Raw genomic sequence first — 25047 nt, forward strand, 5'->3', positions numbered from 1 at the left:
AATTCTTTAAAGACAAGAAAGTTAAAGATGCCTAGAAAAAGAAATTAAAAAAAAATAATATTTTCCAGGCAGTTGACCTCATACAAGAAACCATTCATTTCACTTTCCTGGAAGAAAAATATTGGGAAAATTTTTATTTTTTTGCAAGCACTTAAGGTTATAAAGGAACCAGGTAAATATTTTAAATTTTTTCTGTATGTCTCTTTAAAGAAAAACGAGATAAACCTAAATTCAACTGTCTAAAACAATGAAAATAAGAAAATGTCCGACATTAAAAGGCAGTTGACCACATAAAGAACTCATTAGAGATTTTTCCGCATGATATCATTTCTTAAGGAAAACTGTCTGGTGGGAGAAAATTAAGAAAATAATGTTTAATTAGTCACTGTTGAGATAATGATTTAACAGATTTTAGAGTTAACCAAACTGACGACATAACCTCTATTTGCTTTCTGACTTTGTTCACCCCATTCAAAGTGTAAATACGTCATTTCCAGTTTTTTAACTTTTTCCAGCGAGTCTGCTCTCTACGTGTTTTCTTATTAAATTTTTTCGCTCAGGATGCTGTCATATTTTCTTAGTATAATTTCCGACTACCTGGAATAAATAAATAATTTAAAAAAAAAGTAGTACTCTTAGTTTAGTTGAAACATGTCACGTGGTCGATTATGTATTAATTAACAAACGGTCACGTGACAGCTCTGTCCAAATAAGCTCCTTCTACACTTTGACGTGGTAATCCATGATGGTCACCGGAAGTGACGCACTAGGGGAAATTATACATAACTGAATTATTCCTACGGTGTCTTTTAATTAATTGTTTCTTCCAGGAAGTTGTAATTTTTTATATATATATAATTTTTGACTGCCTAGAATAAATAAATAATTATTTAAAAAAATAACCAATCTAATAAACAGGATATTGGCATTCCCTTGATTTAGTTGACACATGTCACGTGATCGGTTATGTATTAATTAACAAACGGTCACGTGACGGCTCTGTCAAAAAAAACACTGCTTGATATTGAAATCGAAAATGCCCGCCGGAAGTAACGTATCAGGAAGTTCATCAATTATAATATAATTATTCTGATATTTTTTAATTCATTGTTTTACCAGGCAGTTGTAATATTTTTTAAATATAAATTCCGACTGCTTAGAATAAATAAATAAATATTTAACACAATAATCATTCTGATAAACATCATAAAGGCACTCCTTTACTATACACCACGTGGTCGTAGGAGAAGAAACATTGCTACCTACTTGCTTAATAGATTGGCTAGCTATGTCGAAGACCGATTCCTAAACGTTGGAACAGATCAGCAAAAAATAGAGTTCAATTTTAGGACCTGCACTACTGAACGTCTATTATGATGGACTAAATCTACCAGTATTGAGAGGCGTAACTCTGTTCGGATACCGGATGACCTGGGTATCCCAGTAGAAACTAGAGGAAAGGAGACGATGGAGGACAAATTACGCTTTAAATAAAATTATGGAGTAGACGGAGAAGAAAACTTTAAACTAGCACCACACAAAACCAAGGCAGTGCTCCTTGTGGTAGGTAGAAAAACCAAGAACATTTCGGTGACTGTAAATCACTGAAAGTCAGGTATCTGGGCATCCATCTAGATAGAAATCCAAGTTTTGCAAACCAAATCAAAATCGTTCCTAGAAAAAGAACAAGGCCTTAAACAACTTAAGCCACCTAATACCAAAACCGTGCGGACTACGCAAAGGATGACTACGGAAGAAAAATACTGGCCTCGATAGTGGAGTCTATTAGGCTTTATCATCGATATGGGAAAAATCTATAGAAAAGCCCTCATTGGTGTGCAAAGAAAAGCTGCAACTCGAATAATTTTCGTGTACAGGACAACATCAATGAAAGCACTGATGGTAGTAGGAAGAACTCTTCTAATACACTTACTAGAAAGACAGAGAGCTTGAAATGTAGCAAATGAAGAATCAATGTCCCAGTGGCAAAAAGAGTACAATCACGATAGTGGCATAGCAGCTTGGACGAAAAGGCTAATACCCAACATAAGACGTTGCGTAGAAAGGAAACACGGTCAAACAGACTTTTACCTGACGCAGTTAATCTGGTCGTGGAAATCTCCTAAAGCGTTTCAACTTAAGTCAGACGGAGGAATGCTCTTATTGTGGCGATACCGATACCGCTGATCATGAATCCCTCTGCTGCCCTAGGTGGGCGGAACAGTGACATATTAGTCGCAATAGAGATGTGCTTATGAAACGAAGAGAGATAGTAGACCAACTGCAAGAGTGAATTAACGTCCACGTATAGCCAACTTCCATGATCACCCTCTTAAAGTAATACATGAAGTAGTTCCAAGAAGGAATCCTACTTTGGTCACTTAGAGAGGGTTCTTAGTCGATAAAACTTCGACAACACGTTGTGTGACGAACCACAAGGTGCCTTTCAAAAAGTCTCTCCACCGCAAAAAAAAAAACTGATAAAAATCAGAAAATCACTGGTGAGCTTAATGTTTTATCATTCTGATTCTGGAACTATGAGTCTTTAATATCACTGTTAAAATAAATATTTTACAGTGTGTGGCCTGACAGGCGGAGCGTTGAAAATTACTCTTGTGATAAATAAATACTTAATTTTCTTAAGCTGACAGGTCGACAAATAAAACGCCCAATGGGAAAAATGTCTAACTTTATTTACAAAATATGGCTTAAATCTAAAAAAAAAGGTAAAAGTAAATACTGACAGCAACACTTCTCAAAACAAATTAAATTTTACTCATGCAATTTTATCGGATTTTTAATGGAAAAACGTTTTTTGGCTTTTCTTATGACTGTAAAGTGGAATGAGATTCATACAAACACTAAAACTAAAATAATTTGTACACAAGTCAGTTTAACGCTACAAATGTTATTTAAAATTTAGCACCCGTGTCAGTAAACAAACAATTAAAATTTTCAAAAAACAGCTAATTAATAACATTAATAATAAATTTAATTAAATATTTAACATACAATATACGCGTTTATTGCCAACATAAGGATCACATTAAATCTATCTAACATGGAGACTGTATATGTAGCCATAATACTTACATGTAATGATATATGTAAAAATTGTTATGGTCAGCAAGGTAAGCGGACAAGGCCAACTTACCCCTTTGACTTTAAAACATAAACTAAAAACTAATACATAATACGCCTTACGTACTAATACTAAACTTACAACCTAATGGTAAGTGATGTAAATGAACACCATTTTGGTTTGGATGGATTTATATAGGGAAACTCACGTTCCTATTTACAATCTCTTATAATTTGACGGTAAAATATGGCTTACATAGTTTAACACCAAATTTCAATGGAATTAACGGGAAATTTGGTCAAAACGAACGTTAATCGTTAAATGGGATGATTAAATTTCAGAGTGAGTGTGCAATTGGTGGCCATTGTGAATTTTTATAACTTCGTCGTCGTTTAATCGAACAGCGTTGCCTAACCAACACGTTAAAAATATTCCTAGAATCTGCAAAAAAATATTCTTTTCATTTCGAACTATTTTATCACTAAATCCCGCTTAAATTATTTTAATGGGACAGTTATTACATAGAGAATCATGTTTAAATATAATTAAACACACGGTGTCCCAGACATACAAGCCACCTAAAACTCGATAAACCTATCGAGCAATTTAGAGAATAATCACTGGTGAGATACATATTTTATTGAAAATTTAAGGTGATTACGATTAAAAGATTTTTCTCGCTTGTTTTAGATCACTGCTATGATAAATCTTCATTTAAAGTTAAATAATTTACGAAATACAAAATGATGAGTAATTAAAGACACTTTTTTGCTACTAATTTTAGGTTGAAAATCCCTTAAATTGTTACTATTCTACGTCAATAAAAGAAGGTAGAATCATTGATATTACTGCTGTGATAAATCCTTTTAAAATCTGAATTCTGATAAAAGTCTCCAAAATAATTCATTTATGATTCTGAGGAATTACTGGTGAGATAAACTACTCATTGTAAATCCAAGGTAATCAAGGAAAAATACAATTTTCTCTTGTTTTGGGTTATTGCTGAAATAAATATTGATTACAGGTCAAATGACTTAAAAATCGCTGCTGAGATAATTGATTAAGATTAAGTGATAAATAACTCTTAAAACCATTGTAAGAGAAAAGGATGGTTTGGACCTATAATATTATTATAATAATAGCACTGCTGTGACAAAATACATTTAAACGTAGCAAAAATAATTAATTGGTTATAGTAATATTGTAATTAATCGGTTGGTCTGCAAATCACTCGCAAGATAAAGAAATCATTAAATATTTAAACTAATCAAGAAAATATGATATTTTTTCGTTTTTTTTTGTATCACTGCTAAGATAAGTTAATAAAATCAAGTGATAAAAAATCTTTTAAAATCATTGTTAGTACTCTAAAGCAATATGATAAAATGATGGCTCAAACCTAATAATATCACTACTGTGATAAATTACTTTAAAACCTGACGAATGTATCAAAAAAATTAATTTATATGGTACAAGTCCATGAATTTAGAGAATCACTGGGGAGATTAAAATCAAGTGATAAAAAACTCTTAAAATCATTGGTGTATTCTAAATCAATATAAGAAAAAAATGGCGTGAAACCATTGCTATCACTGCTGTAATAAATTAATTTAAGACCGGACAAACGTATCAAAAAAAAATTATAGGTAACAGGTTCATAAATCTGAACAATCTAGGAAAATTACAATTGTTTTGGCTTGTTTTCGATCACTGCTGAGATAAATATTGACTATAAGTCAAATAATTTAAGAATCACTGCTGTGTTAATAAATACAGGATAATAAGTAAAGAGGATGGCTTGGAACAATTAATATTACTGCTGTGATAAATCTTTTAGCAGCTCCAATCTGGTTAACCCTTAAAATCAGGTCATTAAAAGAAAAGGCTAGCTCGGAACCATTAATATCACTGCTGTGATAAATATTTTAGTGTATCTAAGCCATTAAGAAAACAAACCTTTTTTTTACTGGTTTTGGATTGATGAATCATTATTAGTACTTTTTCCAATATACTTGATTATAATTTAAAAGCCTCAACTTGACAATAAAAACTGGTTATCCCAATTGGATAACGTTGAGGATGATAAGAATTCCTATACAAAATGTACTCTCTAAGTACGCCTGGGACACCCTGTAATATGAACTTTTTTTAAATTTCTACGATGCATAACTTTTGTGATCACGATACTCATTTTCTTTGTGGATGCGTTTAGTCATGATTCTCTAGAACCAAAGCCGGAAAAGCTATTTAGCATTACACAAATCAATAAAAAAAATAAAACATGAAGGCATTAAGTCTAATTTATCTAAGGCATGCAACACAACGCTTATACAAGGTTCGTTTTATATACAGAGAGCCAGGAAAATTTTGTATGCTGTTCGTTATAATACTTTATATAACAAAATCAATTCGAGGTTCTTCTTAAAATTGCCACTCAACATATTAAATCGATTACGTATTAATTGGCACAATATAACACACACATATGTTTATTCAAGAGATAATCAATATCAATATTAATATCAATCACTTCTCATACTTAGCCACTCAACTTATTTTGTTATTTTCCTGCAATCTGTAAAGCTATAAAACTCCATCAAGTTATACCTATTAAATCGTATGTCTGAGTCTAAAAAGTTGATAAAATAAGAATTTGGCAACAATAATTTGTTGATTTTAATACAGAAAAACAAATGAGATTAATTAATTAAATAGGTGTTTCTGAGCTGTGCGTCTCAGAATGCGCGTGATGCTCGTGATGGTGGCCATTGTAAGTTTTAATAACTTCATCGTCGTTTTGAATCGTATTGGCTAACCAACACGTCAAAAAGATTCCTAGGATCTGCAAAGAAATCATTTTTATGCTTGAGTTTGGTCTTAAGTAGTAAATATGGTGGTGACTGTGCCAATCACGTGAAACACCAACACATGGTTAATTAATGTCTTCTTAAAGTTAGAACTAACATTTATTTATTTTTTTTTTTAAATTTTAACTATTCTTCTCTAACCAGGCCGGCTAACCAACAGGTTAGGAAGATCCCCAGAACCTGAAAACAAGCAAATTTTTTAATAAAATGTTGGTTGATATTAGTTTTCCCTAATAACCCACAGCCACCACCTAAAAGCTTGAATTTATTGACGAAAGCTTGGCTGCGCTTAGCTTTTCTACTTGGGCAACAACTAGATTTTTCTACAATTTACAACTACTTTAAACATCGAGGACTATTACCATGAAATAATAATATTTACAGTCAGTGATAGTATGTGTCAGGTCCTTCAATGCGCAGATGTCCAGACAAAGTGCGATAAAACCCGAAAATATTCTAGCGCTAATAGATCAAAACTCTCAAGTTTTAGTGGGGGTAGGTTGGTCTTAAGGACAATCAACTGGACGTCGAGCTTGAAATCTTAAAATGTTTTACCTGAATTGCTTTGAATTCTTGATGATGTGGGTAGAACACATCCATCTTAACCCATTGCAACTTATTTCATATTTTTCCTTCTTTGGCTTCTAAGTTATTTGACTTTGAGCTAGACCAGGAACTAGATACCTTAAAAAGTTTTGTCTAAATTGATTTACATTCTTAACAATATGTGTAGAGCATACTTTTCTTAATCCATTGCAATTGATTTCATATTTTTCTCTTTATTAGTTTTTAAGTTATTCGATTTTTAGTAGTAGTAAGTTGGTCCAATAAACTACCAATTGGACTAGGAGCTGGATATCTTAAAAAGTTGTGCCTTGATTGCGTCGTATTTTTAATAATAAAAAAGCATTTCTTCTTAATCCATTATAATTGATTTCATATTTTTTCCTTCTTTAACTTTTAAGTTATTTGAGTTTTAATAGGAGTAGGTTGGCCTAATAAGCTGTCAATTAGTCTAGTCTAAGTTGTGTGTGCATTCCTAATAATATATGTAGTTGCAACTGATTTCATATTTTTACTTATTTGGGTTTCAAGTTCCTTGAGTTTAAGTAGGAATAGGTTGGACCAATCAACTGGACTAAAGCTAAATATCTTAACGATTGAACAGCTGTGCATTCTTAATAATAACAAGAAAATACTTTTCCTAATCCACTGCAATTGAATTAATATTTTTTGTTTTTTATTTGTTATTTGAGTGATAGTAAGAGTAGATTGGTTTCAAGATCTATCAACTGGACTAGGAGCTGGATATCTTAAGAATTTTTGCCCGAAATACTTTGCATTTTAGTTAATAACAAGAGCACATTTTTCTCAATCCATTGCAGTTGATTTCATGAATTTTCGTTCTTTGGTTTTTAAGTTATCTGAGTTTTAGTAGGAGTAAGTTGGCCCAATGAGCTATCAACTGGACTACAGCTAGATATCTTAACAATTTTTGTCTTAATTGCTTTGAATTCTTAATAATAACAAGAGCATACCTTTCTTAACCCATTGCAATTCATTTCCTAATTTTGCCTTCTTTGGTTTTCAGTTTTAGTAGGATTAGATTGGTCCCAAAGACTAATAACTGGACAAGGAGCTGAATATATGAAGAATTTTCGCCTGAATTGCTTTGCATTCTCAATAATAGTAAAAGCATACTGTTCTTAATCCATTGCAATGGATTTCATATTTTTTCCTTCTTTAATTTAAAAGATATTTAAGTTTTAATAGGAGTAAATTGGTCCAGTAAGCTATCAACTAGACTAGGAGTCAAATTTATTAAGATATTTTGTCTGGATTACTTTAAATTCTTATTTATACTACAAACATGCTTTTTTTAAGTAACTGCAATTAATTTCATAATTTCTCTTTTAATAGTTTTTAAGTTACTTGAATTTACGTAGGACTGGGTTGGTCTCAAGGACTATCCACCGCACTAGGAGCTACCTTAAGAACTTTTCCCTGAATATGTTGGTATTCAATTACTGAATTCGTAATTGTTCCTTCTTTGATTCTCAAGTTATTTAAGTTTTAGTAGGAGTAGGTTGGTCTTCAGAACTATCAACTGGACCAGGAGATGGATATGTTAAAAAGTTTTGCCTGAATGGCTTTGCATACTTTGCAATGTATGTAGAGTATATTTTTCTCAATTCATCGCAACTGATTTCATAGTTTTTCCTTCTTTGGTTTCCAAGTTATTTGACTTTTAGTGGGAGTAAGTTGGTCCAATGAGCTATCAACTGGGCTAGAGCTAAATATTCTAAGAATTTTTGAATGAACTACTTTGCAATCTTCAAGAGAATACTTTTCTTAATCCATTGCAATTGATTTTATATTTTTTCCTTTTTTGGTTTTCAAGTTATTTGGGTTTTAGTAGGACTGGGTTAGTCCCAAGGACTATCAACTTTACTAAGAGCTGGATATCTTGTAAAAGTCTGCCTGGAGAGCTGTGTATTCTTAATGATAAGTGTGGTGCATATTTTTTTAATCTATTGCAACTGATTGAATAATATTGCGTTCTTTGATTTCAAGTTATTTGTTTTTTAGTAGGAGTAGGTTGGTCCCAAGGACTATCAACTAGACTAGGACCTGGATATTTTAAGAAATTTTATCTGGATTCATTGCATAATGACGTATGTAGAGCATACTTTTCTCAATCCATTGCAACTACATAATTTAATTTTTTTATCCTTTTTTTGGTCTTCAAGTTATTTCAGTTAAAGTGAGAGTAAGTGAAATAGAAATCTCTATTCCATGGAGTGACAAATGGACCAGGGATTGGTAAGCTTAAAAAGTGTATCTGGATTTTGTAACTTAAACAAAATTTGTAGAGTACTTTCCTTAATGCATTCGCATAACTTGGTTCATATTTTCTTCTTCTTAAGTTTTCAAGTTGTTTGAGTTTCAGGTTGGTGATAAAAAAATCCCATGGAGTTTTAACTAAACTCGCATCTAGAGTGAGTCCTAGACAACATTGTTGAGTATACTTTTTATAACCCAAGGCATTTTATTCTGATCTTTTTTGTTTAGTACTTTTGATGACACTCAGAAATTGAATATACTCAAGTACACAAAGAAGAAGTATTTGTAGGTAATGAAGCTAAGCATGCATCAAGTATTGTGATTAAAATCTTCTGAACTAATTCCTAAGCAGCTGAGAAATTAAGAGATGATTTCTTCAGAAAATCCACTAAGGCGATACATAAAATCAAGGTGATTTCAATGGTCTTCCATTGAAAGAGTCAAAAAATTGATAATTTCTTAAAAATCAGTAATTTTGTGAAACCTGCAAAGGTTAACAGGGTCCATCAAGAAAATAGATTTCAATTTGTTTGGAAATGAAGCCAAAAGCTAAAGATCAATATAAACGTAAAAAACCCAAAAGCCACTATTAATTACAAGTACAAATAACTGATGCAGATTAAGAACAAATCGGTGGACCGAATCAGAAGGCTTATTCTGAGATGGGTCCAAAATGAGCTTTAAAAGCACACCCCAAATAAAAACCCTTAAACAATGGCATTATTTAGATAAATTCTTCACTTGACCTCAATAAGTGCTTAAACCTACGACCATGATGATTATTTACTATATTTCGTACGAATATATAAAGCCATGTGCATAAGAGAATAAAAGATCTTTAGTCAACATCGCAAATTACTAGTTTGGTGTGTTAAAAGTGAAAGCTCTCTATGTTGTGCATATTGCCTAATATTCATGATGGGAATTTTTTTTAATAGACATAGATCTTCAATTTAGTAGGTGTTTCTTGTATTTGTGCTCTCTCTTTGATATGTTCAATGCATAAAAATGGTTTTCTTAATAAGATATTTGTATTGATTCAAAAAATGCTGGTTAAGCCTTCAACGCAAGCCATGCATGCAATAGAGGATCTCCTTAAACTTGTTGGTTAGCATAATACTTTATTGCTTATAAATGTGGTTGAAACTGTGGCTGAAAAAACATTCTGCATGCAATGTTAGTTGTAAAATAAATGAAATTCAAGAGAAGATAATTGATCGATTACTTAAAAAGTCCTTTTCCATTAAATGATTAGATTTAATAATGAGAATACGGTTCTTACCTCGACAAAAGCGATCCCAATACCAACGTAAACTAATACGGCAGTGCTAGCATGGATTTTCTCAACAAGAGTATCGTAGCAACCAACTTGGTGGTATACGGCAGTATCTCCCCAACAGAATTTGTCCAAACAGCAAGAGATTGGTCTGATGGTATCGGGCCAGTCTTTTGGTCCATCAACACCACAACACTTGAACTAAAATTTAGAATAAAAACATGTTAAATTAAGATATTTCGGTCACGAAATGCTTATGAAGAAGATGGCAGAACATTTACCATCATCCTCGTCAGCTCAGAAAACATTGGTGGATGACACATACCACCCACTACCAGAATTACAGAAACAACTCCTGAACTCGTAATCATTGTTCTACCAAATGAGAATACTTAAATAAGATGCTTAAGAATATTTAGTGAAGGTATGTCAGTGCCACAGAGCATGATCAAAAAAGTCAGGATTACCCGATCTATTAATATTCGAAGTTTTTCGGGTTTTAAGTACGTATCATAACATCATCATTATCCAGCTGAGAAAAAATGAGTGATGAATCCACTGAATCTTTTTTGTAGATTGTAGTAGAGATCACATCTCTTAATACTAAGTTAGAATACTTGACAGAGATCAAACAAATCAAGCTCATTTTTGAGTTCACTAGCCTGCTGAACTCTTTAAGGTACCGTTTGATTCATGTGCCTTATTATATCAATCGAATTGAAATAAATAGAATCAAGTCCTACCTGTCTTTGCAAGACATCCCAGTAGTTCTTGTCACGTCCATTTACGGCATCATAGGCTGTTCTGTATTGGTCAACGCTGCCAGTTCCCTGCAATAAATAAAATGACTTTGAATAAATGATTCTTCTATAGATCCAGATCAACTTAATGGTTTTTCTATTCAGTTTCTTTAGAAACCATTGATTTACAAATGTGCTGCTTGAAGGTGAAATTAAGAAATTGCCCAATTTTTTTATCTGTTAACAATTCAAAATGTTATTGGACAAGAATATAGTTCAACTTACTCTTGATGGTGTAGCTTCATAGTAGCTGTTTGAGTTTCTATCTCTGGCATTGGTCAAGACGTGTCTGAGTGACTCTGAGAGAGACTCCTTAAAGGCTACTTTGTAGTCTGTCTTGAATACTGCTGCGCATATGCCTACGGTCAACTCCATGACGAATATTGCAAGCAAAAGGCCAGAAAACTAAAAAAAAAATTTAGCTTTATATGGTGGTGATATTTGTGCTTATTTAGGGCATCGAGTAGATATTACATAGAGACAAAGGTGATTTTGCATTTATTAATTAATAAATCGTTTTATAAGAGGCTAAATCGTTTTATAGAGTAAGTTCATCTAGTTTGCTCTTCTATGATAAAAGCTCTTATCTAATGTGATAGGACCAATTCTAGTAAAAAATATACTTCATAAAAGGTTCAATTATTAATGAAACAATAAAATATAATACACAATTTTTGCTATTTTCAGACATGATCTGCAGTCTGCATTATATTTTTAATCTTATACAGCTGATATGCACACGTATGTAGGCGTACGATGTGCCTTACGTACTTTTATATGCCTCATTAAATAATTAATTATTGAAAGTTGCCTTTCATCGCCGACCTAATTGCCAGTATTAATAGCTAATTAGGTCCAGCTGATGGCTTTATTCCTTATGGACAAATAAACAGATATTTTCATATGCAATTATTTATTAATGGTAAACATTGTAATTAAGAATTTTTAATGATAAACTTGTTTGTTTTAACTGCGTATTGTGGACTGGGACATTTTTACTTAAGTCCTAAAGAAAATCCTTTTTATCTTGCTTGAAGGGAAAACATTTGTATTTTTTCTTATATAAATATACCAAGCAAGGTCTTGAATCAGACTTCCATTCAACAACAATAACTACTGCTTTAACGATAATAAGGAGGTTGTTTCTAACCTTGGAAACAACATACCTATGTATATTAGCATCTTTGAGTCATAGTTATTAAACAATTTTTATAAAATATGCATTTTAATCAATTGTTTACGTGAGAAATAATAATGATTCAGTAATAATTTTTTAGGTAGTGCCCAACCTTTATCATATTCTGCTTGTTTGGGTATATGTTTGCGATGAAGAAATAAAGGTGAAAGTTTTTATTTATAAGATGCAAAGCAGATACAAATGTTTGTCTTGTTCAAAGAATATAATGAACTTGGTATTGGGGTCATAGGATGGTACTTAAGAAGAGAATATTTAAGTGGAGAAATGCTCAACAAGTCGATTTTCAACTTAAACATTTGATTGATGCAGGTTTATACTTTTAGTGCGTTTTTAAACTTTATCATTTAAACTAAAATAAAAAAAAAATTGATATTTTTGAGAGACAATTGAGGAATTTTTACAGGATTGATTTCAATGTCAATCGATGCAATAAAATTGTCTAGAAAGTATCCACAGAAAATTCAGTGTATTTTTTAAAATTTTTGGTCAATACAAAGTTTATGTTGATTACTGTTAGGTCGTCAGTCACCCCCCTCCCCTCTAAAAATTTCCCTTTAGATCCGCCTTTGTTCAAAACAGTTATCGTACTGAAACTAAGAAGGACTAGGGAAAACTAAGAATAAGATTCTAATCTCTCCAGTGGAAGCTGTACAGAATATAGAAACTGGATATTTTTTATAAAATGTTATGTAGATCACTGATTTTTATTTAAATAATCCCCATTTATTTTAATACAAGTTTTTTGTAAAATATTTGCTATCAGAGAAAATCACGTCATTAAGGGGCGAAAATGTCGAGAAATCCTTTGATGTGTCATTCATGCCGCCTGGAGTCTACTATAAAGAGTATTGGAGAGAACAAATACTCTTAAATTCTTAAATTTTGACTTGGCCTTATTTAAACATTTGAACAATATTCTTCTGAATTTTAAGCTTTTTATTCAATAAGAATATTCCTATTAGTTTTTAGGATATTCGACTTTAAAGTGAGTCTTCGTCTTGAACACCAAACGGTGCCATTCTGTATCATTATTGAAAAAAGTGGATATTTCTTAAAATCCTGCTTTAATTAGTTTTAACTTTAAATAAAACAGTTAAAGAATATTCTTCTGAATATTAAATAGAAACGTATCATCATATTTTATCATATTTTTTATTTTTTTTGTGTATGAAATTGTCTGTGTTGATTTATATATTACACTATAAGATATATACGAGTATGAAAAATATATCGAAAGCTACACAGTGGCATATAATGTGATGTCGGGATCATTTTATCACATATTTGAGGTCTAGTGATCGAATTTAAAAACTAATCACTTGTTAATTTTTTTAAATACCAAAATTTTCTCCCTTTTGTAAACAAAATCGTATATTATATACGTATATTCTCACATATAATTTTTTTATAAAGAATTTTTCTCTCAGGCAATTATTTTCTGAAAAAAAAGATTTTTTTCATTAACTCTACCCTTACCCTCCCACCCACCCCACACAACTTACCAATAAGAAATTGTTTTCAAAAATCATTGTTTTCGCGTTAATATCCAATCTAATAACACAGTTTGTTTATTTAAATTTCATATAATTATATATATGTATATTAACAAATATTTAATACAAAAACAGTGCTATTAGATTGGATGTTATGGATGAAAACTGGTACCCTTTCAAATGAATTTCTTACTGGTCAAATGTTTGGGGTGGGTGGGGGGCTAATGGTAATATTAATAAAAAAACAAAGTTTTTGCAGAAAATATATATTAAATACTTAATTTAATAACATTGTATATTTAAATTTGGTCTAATTTTATATATAAGTATTTAGTTTTAAACAGGATTATTAGATTGGATAATCTGGACGAAAAACAGTGATTTCCCATAAGAATTTTTATTAAATATTTGAGGTGTAGTAACTGAGTTTAAAAACTAAATACAGTATTGGCCATAAAAGTTGAAACTTTGAAAATTTTAAAATTTCTCCAATGTCTTAAATTTATATTTTATTTTTGTACATAATTATAATCAATAAACATATTTATAAGTAAACAAAAAAGCATACCAGAATTTCAACCTTATCTTGTGTCAGACAATAAGAAATACTTTAAATTTTTGTGCTGGACAAAATGCTTGGAACTTTTTATAAAAGATGTATTTTACAGGCAGTCTTTGACACACCAGTGTGCAAGTGGGCTCTTTTTATTTATTTTATTTTGTGTTACCATGGGAAAAGGCAAGGCCTATTCCAGCGACATTCGCCAAAGAATTTTAGATTTTTACAATCAGGGTGTTAGGCAGCGTAATATTGCTCAAAGACTAAACGTTCCCTAGAACACCGTGTCACGGATAATTAAGAAATATTATATATTTGGAAATGTGCTACCAGATAAAAGCACTGGAAGACCTAAAGCCACGACTGCCCGTGTAGATAGGCGAATTTTAAATATTTCCCAGAATGACCCAATTTTGTCATCCTCCTCATCAAAATTTTACAAAAATTAAATGAAGGTGAGCCTTCCAATATCTCTGCAAGAACGGTAAGAAGGCGATTGTGTTCTGGTGGACAGCTACAGACCTGCTAAAAAACCTTTGCTGCGGAAGAAAAATGTCAAGTTACGCCTACAATTTGCCATGGATCATCTTAACTGGACTGTACAAGATTGGAGAAAAGTGCAATTTAGTGACGAATCTAAGTTCAATCTGTTTTCCAGTGATGGAATACTTCATGTAAGACGACTGAAAGGTGAAACACTCAAGAAAAAGTTTATCCGACCTACGGTTAAACATGGAGGTGGTAATGTGATAGTATGGGGATGCTTTTCTTGGTATGGTACTGGGCCAATACATAAAATTGTGGGGAAAATGGATCGATTTATGTATCGGGATATTTTGCGAAATATAATGGAGCCTTACACATTTGAATCTATGCCAGTAAATTTTGTATTCCAGCATGATAACGATTGGTAAAAGTATGGTTGGACCAAGAAAAGATCACAGTTTTAAAGTGACCGGCCCAGAATCCAGACTTAAACCCGATTGAAAATTTATGGGAACATCTGTATCGCAAAATTCGGGCATCTGGAACAGTCAAAAATGCTGATGAACTATTTCATAAGCTTTTTGAAGCCTGGACTCACATTGACAGACAAATAATTGAAAATTTGATTGAATAAATATGCCCAGAAGAATGCAGGCAGTAATTAATGCTAAGGGTTACCATACCAAATAATAATTATAATATTCTGGTTTCAATAAGTTATGTTTTATGTCGTTTTTCAATAAAAATCATTTAGTTTTTTGTCCAGCTTTTTTTTGTTGAGCGTTTTCTCAAAAAATCATGTCTCTAATTTTTATCGAATTTATGCGGAACTTTAGGCGGTCACTGTATAAGACTTTAAAAGGAGTGCTCACCTTGAACATCAGACATGATTTTTAAAGAGCTCCACTAAAAAAGATAACATTAATAAGGACTATTCTTGATTTTGGACTTGAATGAGTGATCACTAGAGGTGCAGGTGATAACTAAAAACCGGTTAAAGAACTCTTACTTGAACTCGAAGTACTCTGAATAATGTACCCTTTAAAATTACAAGTTAAGGCACACAAAATTAAGAAAAAATTAATTGCTAATAATTTGACCATGAATATAATTCTTTTTTTTTTATTTTATCACGTGAAAATCGCGTGTATTGTGAGAATATTGAAAAATGCAAATATTTTAAAATAAATTAGTAAAAAGCAGTGGCGTACACAACATTTTCGAGAAAACAGTGCTAATGAAATTTAAGATATTTACTTTTATTTTTTTTTACTTTTCCTCTTGAAATCCCCTGTATAATTATACTATACATACTAAAAAGGCTTCTCTCTACTAACACCGCATAAAATAAAAGACAATTTTCTCATAATTACCATTCATAGGAACTAAAAGAGAAAGAAGAGAATTTCGTAACATTGCCACCATATTAGCTCGAGATACTACACTTACATAATGACCGACATTCTTTCTTGGTTATATTTTACAATAAAGGTGAGCATTTATTTATTTTTCAATTGAACCCTTATAATGGAATATAGAACGATAGCTACATTTATTCTTCAGAAAGGACCAATTATGATCTAAAAAGGACACTATTTTTTGCTACGTTTTTAAGTAAAAATATCGTTTAAATATAAAAAGATCAACAGGTTAAGCCAGCTTAAAAGGTCATGATTGAGAAGGACGAGACCAAAAAGAAAATAAAAACAAGATTGCAAGAAGTGTATCAAGAGAATATCAAGGTTGCATGCGACCTCAACCCAGTTCGACCAAAAATACAGGTGAAAAACCGGTGATCTTTTTTTTTTGGTGTAAATTGTATCTTGGATAAAGTTGATTGATTTGCTTGAATTCTTTCATAAAACACTTAATATAAAACTGTGATGACGTCATTGATTATTAATACAGAAAAAAATCTTCAAAGGTAAATGATTCATTAATTCAATTCATGCTTGATGATTTATTAAAGCTGAAAAAAATAGTGAAAAAATGATGTCATATTCTTAAATACCTATTTATTCTGCCTCACCATGTAAAGTGGTCAGAAAATTATAAACATTATTGGAATATTAAAACTTGTTAGCAGTTAGGCAATACCTACTCGTTGGACGGCTTACTGTTAATACTGTTAAGAACGTACCGGCTTACGTCACTCGGTCAGAATGCAAAGGCGAAGCCAATGTCGAAATTTACGATTATTAAATTTAAGTCGATATAACACGTTTAATGTGTTTGTAATCATGGGGATTTTTTAACGTACCACTTGTTAAAAATGTTGTTTTTGAATACTAAACATAGCCCAAGAAGTATCCATCAAAGCGGCTGTCAAATCATGTAGCAAGAACTTGTGGGGTGTACTTTAAAAATATTAAAGGAACTTTAGGACTGATCAAGATCCATTTTTGCAATTCTAAAAATTCAAATAAGAAAAAAATGGCTCCATGGTTATTGCGTTTCTTCCAGTGAACAGCTCGTTAAATGAGAAAATCGTCATGGTAATTAGATATTAATCTTATTACAATCCTTCCAAAAAAGCAAATAATTTGTGTAACACATCGTTTTATATAAATGTCATTATATTAAATATTTTGCAATGAAGGAATAAAAAATTTAAAAGGATAATATAGGGAGACAAATTTAATCTTGCTAAGTTCCACGTAGCTCTCAAAATGGTGCGGAAATACGAAAATTGTAACTCTCCAAGGCAGACGTAGAGAAAGGTAGCTAAATTGCTCTTCATTCATGAGGAATATTTGAAAGTAATCTTGGGACGAACAAGAGAGATATAGAATGGGAACAGGAAAGCCCCCAAGAGCCCCAGAATATATTTGCTAAAAGAGTGATAAAGTTAGGAACTCCAAAGAGAGCAGATCTTTTAAATTTGAGAAAATTTAACCACTTAATAAAACAACCCTAGAATATTAAAATGGACCATTCTTTTCCAATCCTCTAATCCAAAATCAAGTTAAGCAAATTGTAAAATAACGAACAGAGATCGCATCAAACAAGTTTGCTTGTTCTAGAAATGACTTTTCAATACAATAAACAAGGATAGCCAAGGATAAAGTGATGCAGTTATATTTGCAATTATTTGCAAATTAATACAATATATTTGCTCGAAAAGTAATGGAGTTAAGAACTCTAAATAGAGCTCCTGGATCTTATAAATCCCAGGAAAAATAAAATTGACTATTCTTTTCCAATCCTCTACTCCAAAATCAAGTTAAGCAAATTGTAAAATGGCAAATAGAGATAGCATCACAGAAGTTGTGTCTACTACAAATGACTCTTTACTACACACATAAACAAGGATAACCTAAATGCTTTTAGATGATATATCATGGGGAATATCTGAAAAAAATCATGAGATGATCAAAACAGATGAGAATGGGAATCCTGCTTAAGAAGCTAAGAAATCATCCTCAAAGGACAGTTTTTTTAGATACTGAATTCCACTTAACTTTTAAAATGCTGCTGAAAATACAAGAATTCTAATTTTTTAAGGCAGACCTAGACAATCAAGAAGAATGTCTAAAAGAAATCTTGGAACGATCAAGTGATATAAAGAATAAGAACAGAAAAGCCCCCAAAAATTATAAAACTATTATCTGGAAAGAGATGCAGCTAAGAATACCAAAAAAAGCATTCAGTTCTGTCAAATTTGGAAAAAATAGAACCTCATGACCAAATAATTCTGCAATATTAGAATGGATCATTCTTTTCCAATCCTCTAAGCCAAAATCAACTTAAGAACGATTTGTTGGAAACTGTATTTCCGAATATAAAACATACAGCAAGAAGCATCGACCAAAGCTACTTAATCCCGCTGTATTTAATAAAATAAAATGGTATAGCAAGAATATATGGGGTGTACTTGAAAAATATCATTATTAAATATCATTGTGCAATGAACGAATAATAATTGTAAAAGGATTAGGGAAGAAGATCTAAAAATGGTGCTGAAATACGAGAGTTGTAGCTCTTCAAGGTAGACCTAGACAAAGAAAACTAATAAATGCTCTTGGGTACAATAGCAATGAGGAATGTCTGAAACAAATCTTAAGGCGATCAAGAGAAATGGAAAATGGGAACAGGAATACCTGGAGGCTATTCTGTAACTCAAGGTAAATTTGCTCGAAAAGTGATGCAATTAAGAACACCAGAAAGAACTTTCAAATTTGGAAAAATAGAACTCCTTGACAAAATGGTCCTGCAATATTAGAAGTGACCAATATTTTCTAATTCTCTATACCAAAATAAACCTATCTAAATTGCAAAACGCAAACAGAGATAGCACTACACAAGTTTGCTTGTATTAGAACTGACTGAAAAGGAGAACCTAAATGCGCTTGAATACACAAGCGATGGGATATGAAGAGTAATATCTGAACCAATTCTTGGACCGGTAAAAAAAGATGGAAACCACTTGTTTCTCTCTACTTTTTTTGGTTTTGTTAAGATTAATCAAATATAATCAAGATTTCTTACTAATGTTGATACTCTAACAACGTGCTAGCTTCTGTAATGATTCAGTGAATATTGCTGACTCAGTAATTATGCGAAATTTCATTACACAATTGAAATCATTTTTGATCAAAGTAATTTAGCACTGAAAAGTTGAATAATCAAGGGTCTTGATTCACTTTTGTCTTAAACATTGTCACTGTAACCTATGATGAGTCATTTGGACGTCACTGGTGCCAAATGAAAAATATCGCCTATTATTGATCCTCTGATAAATAAATTACAATGAAGAACTATGGGGAATTAAGGTATTATTAATTCTCCTGAATAAAATCATAAAAATGCAATGAAGATTGTTGACGGATGTTAAACCAATTAGATATTTTAGATTACCTTTTCTGGTTTAATTAATATTCCAGGTTAGACTGGTTTATGGAAAAATTATTTTGAAATGTGTTTATTTATATGTACAAAATTTTATTGTCAGACACTTATATTTATCTACTAACTGAAAATATAAACGAAATGAAATAATATTTACTAGTGTATGATCCATTGATTACCATATAGACTGTGTAAAGTATAAAATCTCAAGGTTCCCTATGAAATACCTCATTTAGTTGGTCATTAGCGCTAAAATCACTTATGACGAAGCACTGACTGATGCTTATTATTACTTATTTCAATTAAATTATTTTCAGTTTTATTTTTTGACCTTTTAGGGGTATATCTGGTCTTTAACCTAATACCTATACGTAACAGTACATACGTAATAATTCTTTTTATAGTTGACAATACGCGTGACGTGGTTTTTAAATTACCGAGGACATTCTTTTTGGTTTCACCTGAGTAAGTATTCAATTGACCTTATTATGGTGGTAAACCTACATCAACTGTTTTATATAAAATAAAGTGAAAACTCTCTAATTTTTTTGTTGTAATTTTACGTAAAAGAGTCCGAAAAATATGTTGCACTAAGAGAGAATAACGGTTTTTAAGGTTTGATATTTGTAAAATTGATATAGACGCAGGCGCGCTATAGCAATGGCGCACAGCACCTGCGCACTACGTAAATGTGAAAAGAGTTTCTAAATTTTTTTGTTGAAATCTGTTCCGTTGCAAAAAATTGTTTTTCATCCATCAGACTTTGCAACACTCTTTTAACGCACTAAGCAACATGCGCAATGCACTCGTCTGTTGATCAAGTACTCATACACATTATCCTATTGATGGATGTATATACTAAAAAACACTTTTTATTACCAAATAAAACCCTTTTAATAAAAAATGCTTTTTTAATTAATAACATAAAAGCAAACTTACCGCCATTAATAGCTTATACGACTCCCTCATGGCTCCTAAGCACCCGACGAATGCTACCACCGTAACCAGAGCACCACCAACAATCATCGCTATCGCCATTTTCACCAAGTCGCTTTCTGCTATTCGGTTGAAATCCGCCATTTCTGTGAGGATGAGGCATCCTGCTATTATGATCCCTATACCCGAAAGCTAAAAAAGAAGTGAGGTTATGATTGTTAAAATAAAAGCACCTCATTCAATTATATGGATCATTTTTGTAGGAAAATTCGCGTGTGGTGAAGGAAAATGAATATTGGTTTCCTTTTTTTTTTTAAGATATTTGTTATCAGGAAAAATTATGTCAATCGGGGGCGAATATATTGAGAAATCTTTTGATGTGTCATGCGTGCCGCCTATGGTTCTAGTATTAATAGTATTCTAGAGAAAAAAATATTTTGTATTTCTTAAGTTTTGGAGTTCAACCATTGTGAAAAGAATATTCTAAAAATTATGCTTTTTATTTTATGATAATATTCCTTTTAGTTTTTAAGATATTAAACTTTAAAGTGAGTGCTCGCCTTGAACACTAACCAACGTTCTTCGATACCATTACTGAAAAAAGCGGATATGTTTTTAAATTTTGCTTTAACTGGTTTAAACTTTATATAAAACATTTAAAGAATATTCTTCTGAATATCAGGCTTGTTATTTAACGGGAATATTCCAATAAGTTCTTAGGATACTGGACTTTAAATTGAGTGCTCGTTCTGAATACCAAACGGTGACGAATCATTTAAGTTCATACTTTGGCTGCAACAGTTATTTGTATCAAATAATCTTATTTATTTCAGGCTTATAGGGCGTGGTATGACTACAAAATGAACTCCTCAATCAATTAATAGTACCGAAGTCAAAAATTGCTGTAAGATCTAACTGCAGATATTCAATTATATCAGGATCCTTGTTGATCTCTGTAGATCCTGAGTTCATAGTTGGTATCGCTTTATTTGGTGTATCTGAGATAGCCAGAGATGGATTGGTGCTTCAATTAGAGAGAATTGACCCTGCAGGACTTCTCCAATGGATGGAATCCAGCAAATTCAAAGTCAGTACCTTATTTCTTCCCACAGATGTCATCTCTTTAAAAAAACCAAAAAGACTAATTGTATAACTCTTAGTGATGATTCAGAAATTTATCAAGTTCCCTATGTAAACATCGGATTTTTATCAGTAGTGCAATGGACAGAGTCCATTCATTAATCAGTTGTTTTCAATAGCAAGTTCTGAATTGGTGCTCTTAGATACAACTACTGAAATACGTTATTTGCTTTAACTGGTTTAAGCTTCTTATAAAGCATTTGAAGAATATTCTTCTGACTATCACGATTTTAAATCAATGAGAATAGTTAGTTTCTCACACATGAGACTTTGAAGTGAGTGCTCACCTTGAACATGGTTCTTAGAAAGCACTACTAAAAAAAGACAACTTTAATAATGAATATTCTTCATTACAAAAATATTAAAGAGGTGCATCTAATGACTGACAACTGGTTCATAAACCCTTAGTTGAAACTGAAAAGCTCTCCTTTCAAATTACAAGTAAATGCACACAAAATTCAATTTTGTTGACATCCGGTTGCAGGTTCTGAGGGTACCGTGTAATAAGCTAAACAACCTACTTATTACAATCATATTATTAACTGAAAACATCATTTTTACACAGAAGATGACGCATCTAAGTTAAGTTTTAATGCACATACATATCGTAGCATTAATTTGATAATCAAAGCTTAAATTGGTACGTGGGAGACTAACTGTCTACAATGCCCTATGGTCAATTTTCTTCTAATTTTAGAGTTTGTGTAAATACGGTTTACATACTAGACAGAATGCCATATCAAAAATGAAACTTAACTTTTGCTCGTTAGTAATTGAATATTTAGTGATTTTTAATGGCCCAATGGTGATTATGCCTTTGGAGCATTAAACTCTACCTTAAGGCTTATATAGCAATTTTTTTCATATTTTCCACACCACACTTATGACTCACATTGACCACTAAACATGCCGATGATGACAAATTAATTTCTAATTATATGGTATAAATTTTGTGATACATTGGCCATATTTCCATTGAATACCATACATTACTCCAATTTTTCAAAACAATAAAAGAGCAATAAAAGCCAATAACTGCACCTTCCTCGTCAAATTAGCTACAGCACATAAAAAGGAAACGAGTAGGTAGCAGCTTTAATTGTAACTGCAATTAAAATCGTCTCACTACTAGTAAATTTTGTTGACCTGGCCTTTGCTACAGTGTCAAAGAAGTAAGAAAAAGTGTCCTCTAATTCCACCAATTAAGGAAATTAACTTAAAATATGGTGAATCACCACTATCCGGAGATCGAGGACAAGCCATCGTGAAAACCTTGCAGGTCGCTTTTTACAATACGTGAATAAATTGAATGAGAGAAAAAACAACAATAAAGTAATTATGTATGTACCGGGTGTGTCGGTATTGGCATAAAGCCGTTAGAAATTCCTATGAGTTGAACATATTTGATGTTCAAAATGTGGGTTGGGGCCGTCATGAAAGACCGCTTTTGAATGTGAATTTGGTTCCTGATAATCAGGGTGCAGTTACAATTGCTACTGACTTTTCGGACATTAGTTGGGTCATTAATAAAGACCCTGTCGTACTTCCTGTCATATCAAATCAGGATGTAAATGCATGGACTCTAATAGTATGTAATAATATAATGTTAGGGAAAAAGCCAGATTATTCTTCATGAAGTCTAATGTAAACTTTACGTTCTATGATCTTCCAAAAAAGGAGATATATTAGACACCAATAAACCTTGTAAATCACCTTTAGAAATTGTTCACTCGAATTATAACCACACGACTCGAAAATAAATTGGATTTCTATCAACCTGTAGAACAGGCAGGCTTTCGTCCTTGATTTGGAAGGAATGACTACCTCCAAAGCGTTAAAACACTTATAGAAAAGACAATCGAATACAACAGAGCTTTAGTAATGACTTTCCTAAAGCTTTTGATACCATAGAATTAATGCATTGTGGAATGCACTTCTGCAAGTCGACTACCGATATATCAAACTCATCCACAATATTTACAAAAATGCAACATAGACGGTAAAATTACATGAAAATACCAACCTCAATCAACTGTTCAACATGGTATTCAGCAAGTCGACACGATGACACTAAAACTGTTTATTACTGTCATGGAGAATGCATTTAAACAATTAGACAAATGGAGTCAAAGAAGTATGAACATAGATGAACCCACAGAACTTCTAGAAGAAATGCGACTGATGTTGCAGGGCCTGCAAGAGGTGTGTGGAAAAGTCGGTCTTAAAATTAGTATGTCAAAAATAAAATTCATGACAAACTTTATTCCCAGCTGTGGTTTGAAGATTGCAGAAGAAGGAAAGCAGCACTTCTGAAGGCTTAATTGAAGCATTGGAATACAACCACTGGAAGAAGGATAATACATACAGTTACTGCGATTATGTGTCTTATAGTAAAAAGTGATTTCCGATCTGTCGAGGAATGTTTTTTTCAGTCAAAATCACAGATACTCGTTACTGATAAAATGTAAACGCAGTTTAAGGTTAATATTTAAAAGAAAATGGAACTGATTGATCACAGGTCAAAATCAAACATTATGGCCAAAACAGAGTCAAGCAGAGTTGACTACAGAGTTGTTAATAAAGGAGAAATGGACTGGATAAATTGGATAACTCTTGTAAAAAACTTTTTTCCCTTTGCATATATTTCCCATAAGAAATTAAATATAGAGAAAAAAATGCCTTAGATACCCCTAGTTATTTTGCATTTTCATAATTTTTCCTGACTGTTCCGTGGTAAATGGAAACTTTTATCATAAGACTTTTTTTATTGTCTCTTCATGCTCAACAAGGAGAAAAAAAAATTTTTTGACTTAAGCTCATTTTTAATTTTTTTAATTTTCTAGGCAAATGTGGTCAAAAATAACTAATTTATTATGCGTTTTTCGAAAAAATGTCTAAAGCACTTTTATATTTATACTTAAAGCGAGCATCCATTACAAACATAAAAACTAAGAAATTTTCCGTAAATATTGAAAAATTTGTCAATTCCATTTTTTTGGGTGGACCCAACTCTTTTTGACAGTTTTTTTATCCTAAACTTGGAAGAACTTACTGAAATCTAAATCAACAGGTCAATTCCATTTTTTTATATTTAACCCAAGTTTATACTGTTTTAAAGCATAATACTCTGTTAGTAATTACACTTATGAAGCAAAATATTCCCCACCATATTCAGGAATTAAATTTCTTGCAATAATTGAATGTTTCAAACCTTAAAGGACGTTCCTTTAGATGAAATGTGTTGATTCGTCGAATCTAGTAGAATTCTATTAGTTTTAAAAATGCATGGATGCAAAAGGAACGAAGTAAAAAGGAATATATTGGTCTCTTTCCCTTTCGTTATTAAAAATAAATTATAGAAGAGGGTCACAATATATAACTCTATTTGAAGTCCATTGGATTTGTGAATTTATAGTCGTAGATTCAAATCAAGATTTTAGTAGGGTTTTCTAAGTTTATGGCTGAAAAATAGTCAAGAAGAGTTGACTTAATTAGAGAAAAAATGGAATGGGAAAAAT

The 25047-nt window shown here is 31.8% G+C and overlaps 1 protein-coding gene across 3 annotated transcripts in view; it reads right to left on the reverse strand.

Moving 5' to 3' along the window:
- Positions 1-2672: 2672 nt before the first annotated feature.
- Positions 2673-25047, reverse strand: part of LOC126748488 (23 kDa integral membrane protein-like) — a 30861-nt gene continuing 8486 nt past the window's right edge. Inside the window, exons 2-6 of one of the 3 annotated variants that reach the window (XM_050457749.1) lie at positions 20393-20581; positions 11095-11274; positions 10813-10899; positions 10076-10270; positions 2673-3523 (exon numbers count right to left, since the gene is read on the reverse strand). In XM_050457749.1, the coding sequence (XP_050313706.1) occupies positions 3413-3523; positions 10076-10270; positions 10813-10899; positions 11095-11274; positions 20393-20581 (762 nt within the window). In that variant the 3' untranslated portion in view covers positions 2673-3412. Of the gene's footprint in view, positions 6130-10075; positions 10271-10812; positions 10900-11094; positions 11275-20392; positions 20582-25047 lie in introns of all 3 variants that reach the window. The other 2 variants (XM_050457748.1, XM_050457751.1) reach the window with 2 other exon arrangements.

The sequence above is a fragment of the Anthonomus grandis genome, chromosome 22 (genome assembly GCF_022605725.1).
Source record: "Anthonomus grandis grandis chromosome 22, icAntGran1.3, whole genome shotgun sequence".
Lineage (NCBI taxonomy): Eukaryota > Metazoa > Arthropoda > Insecta > Coleoptera > Curculionidae > Anthonomus > Anthonomus grandis.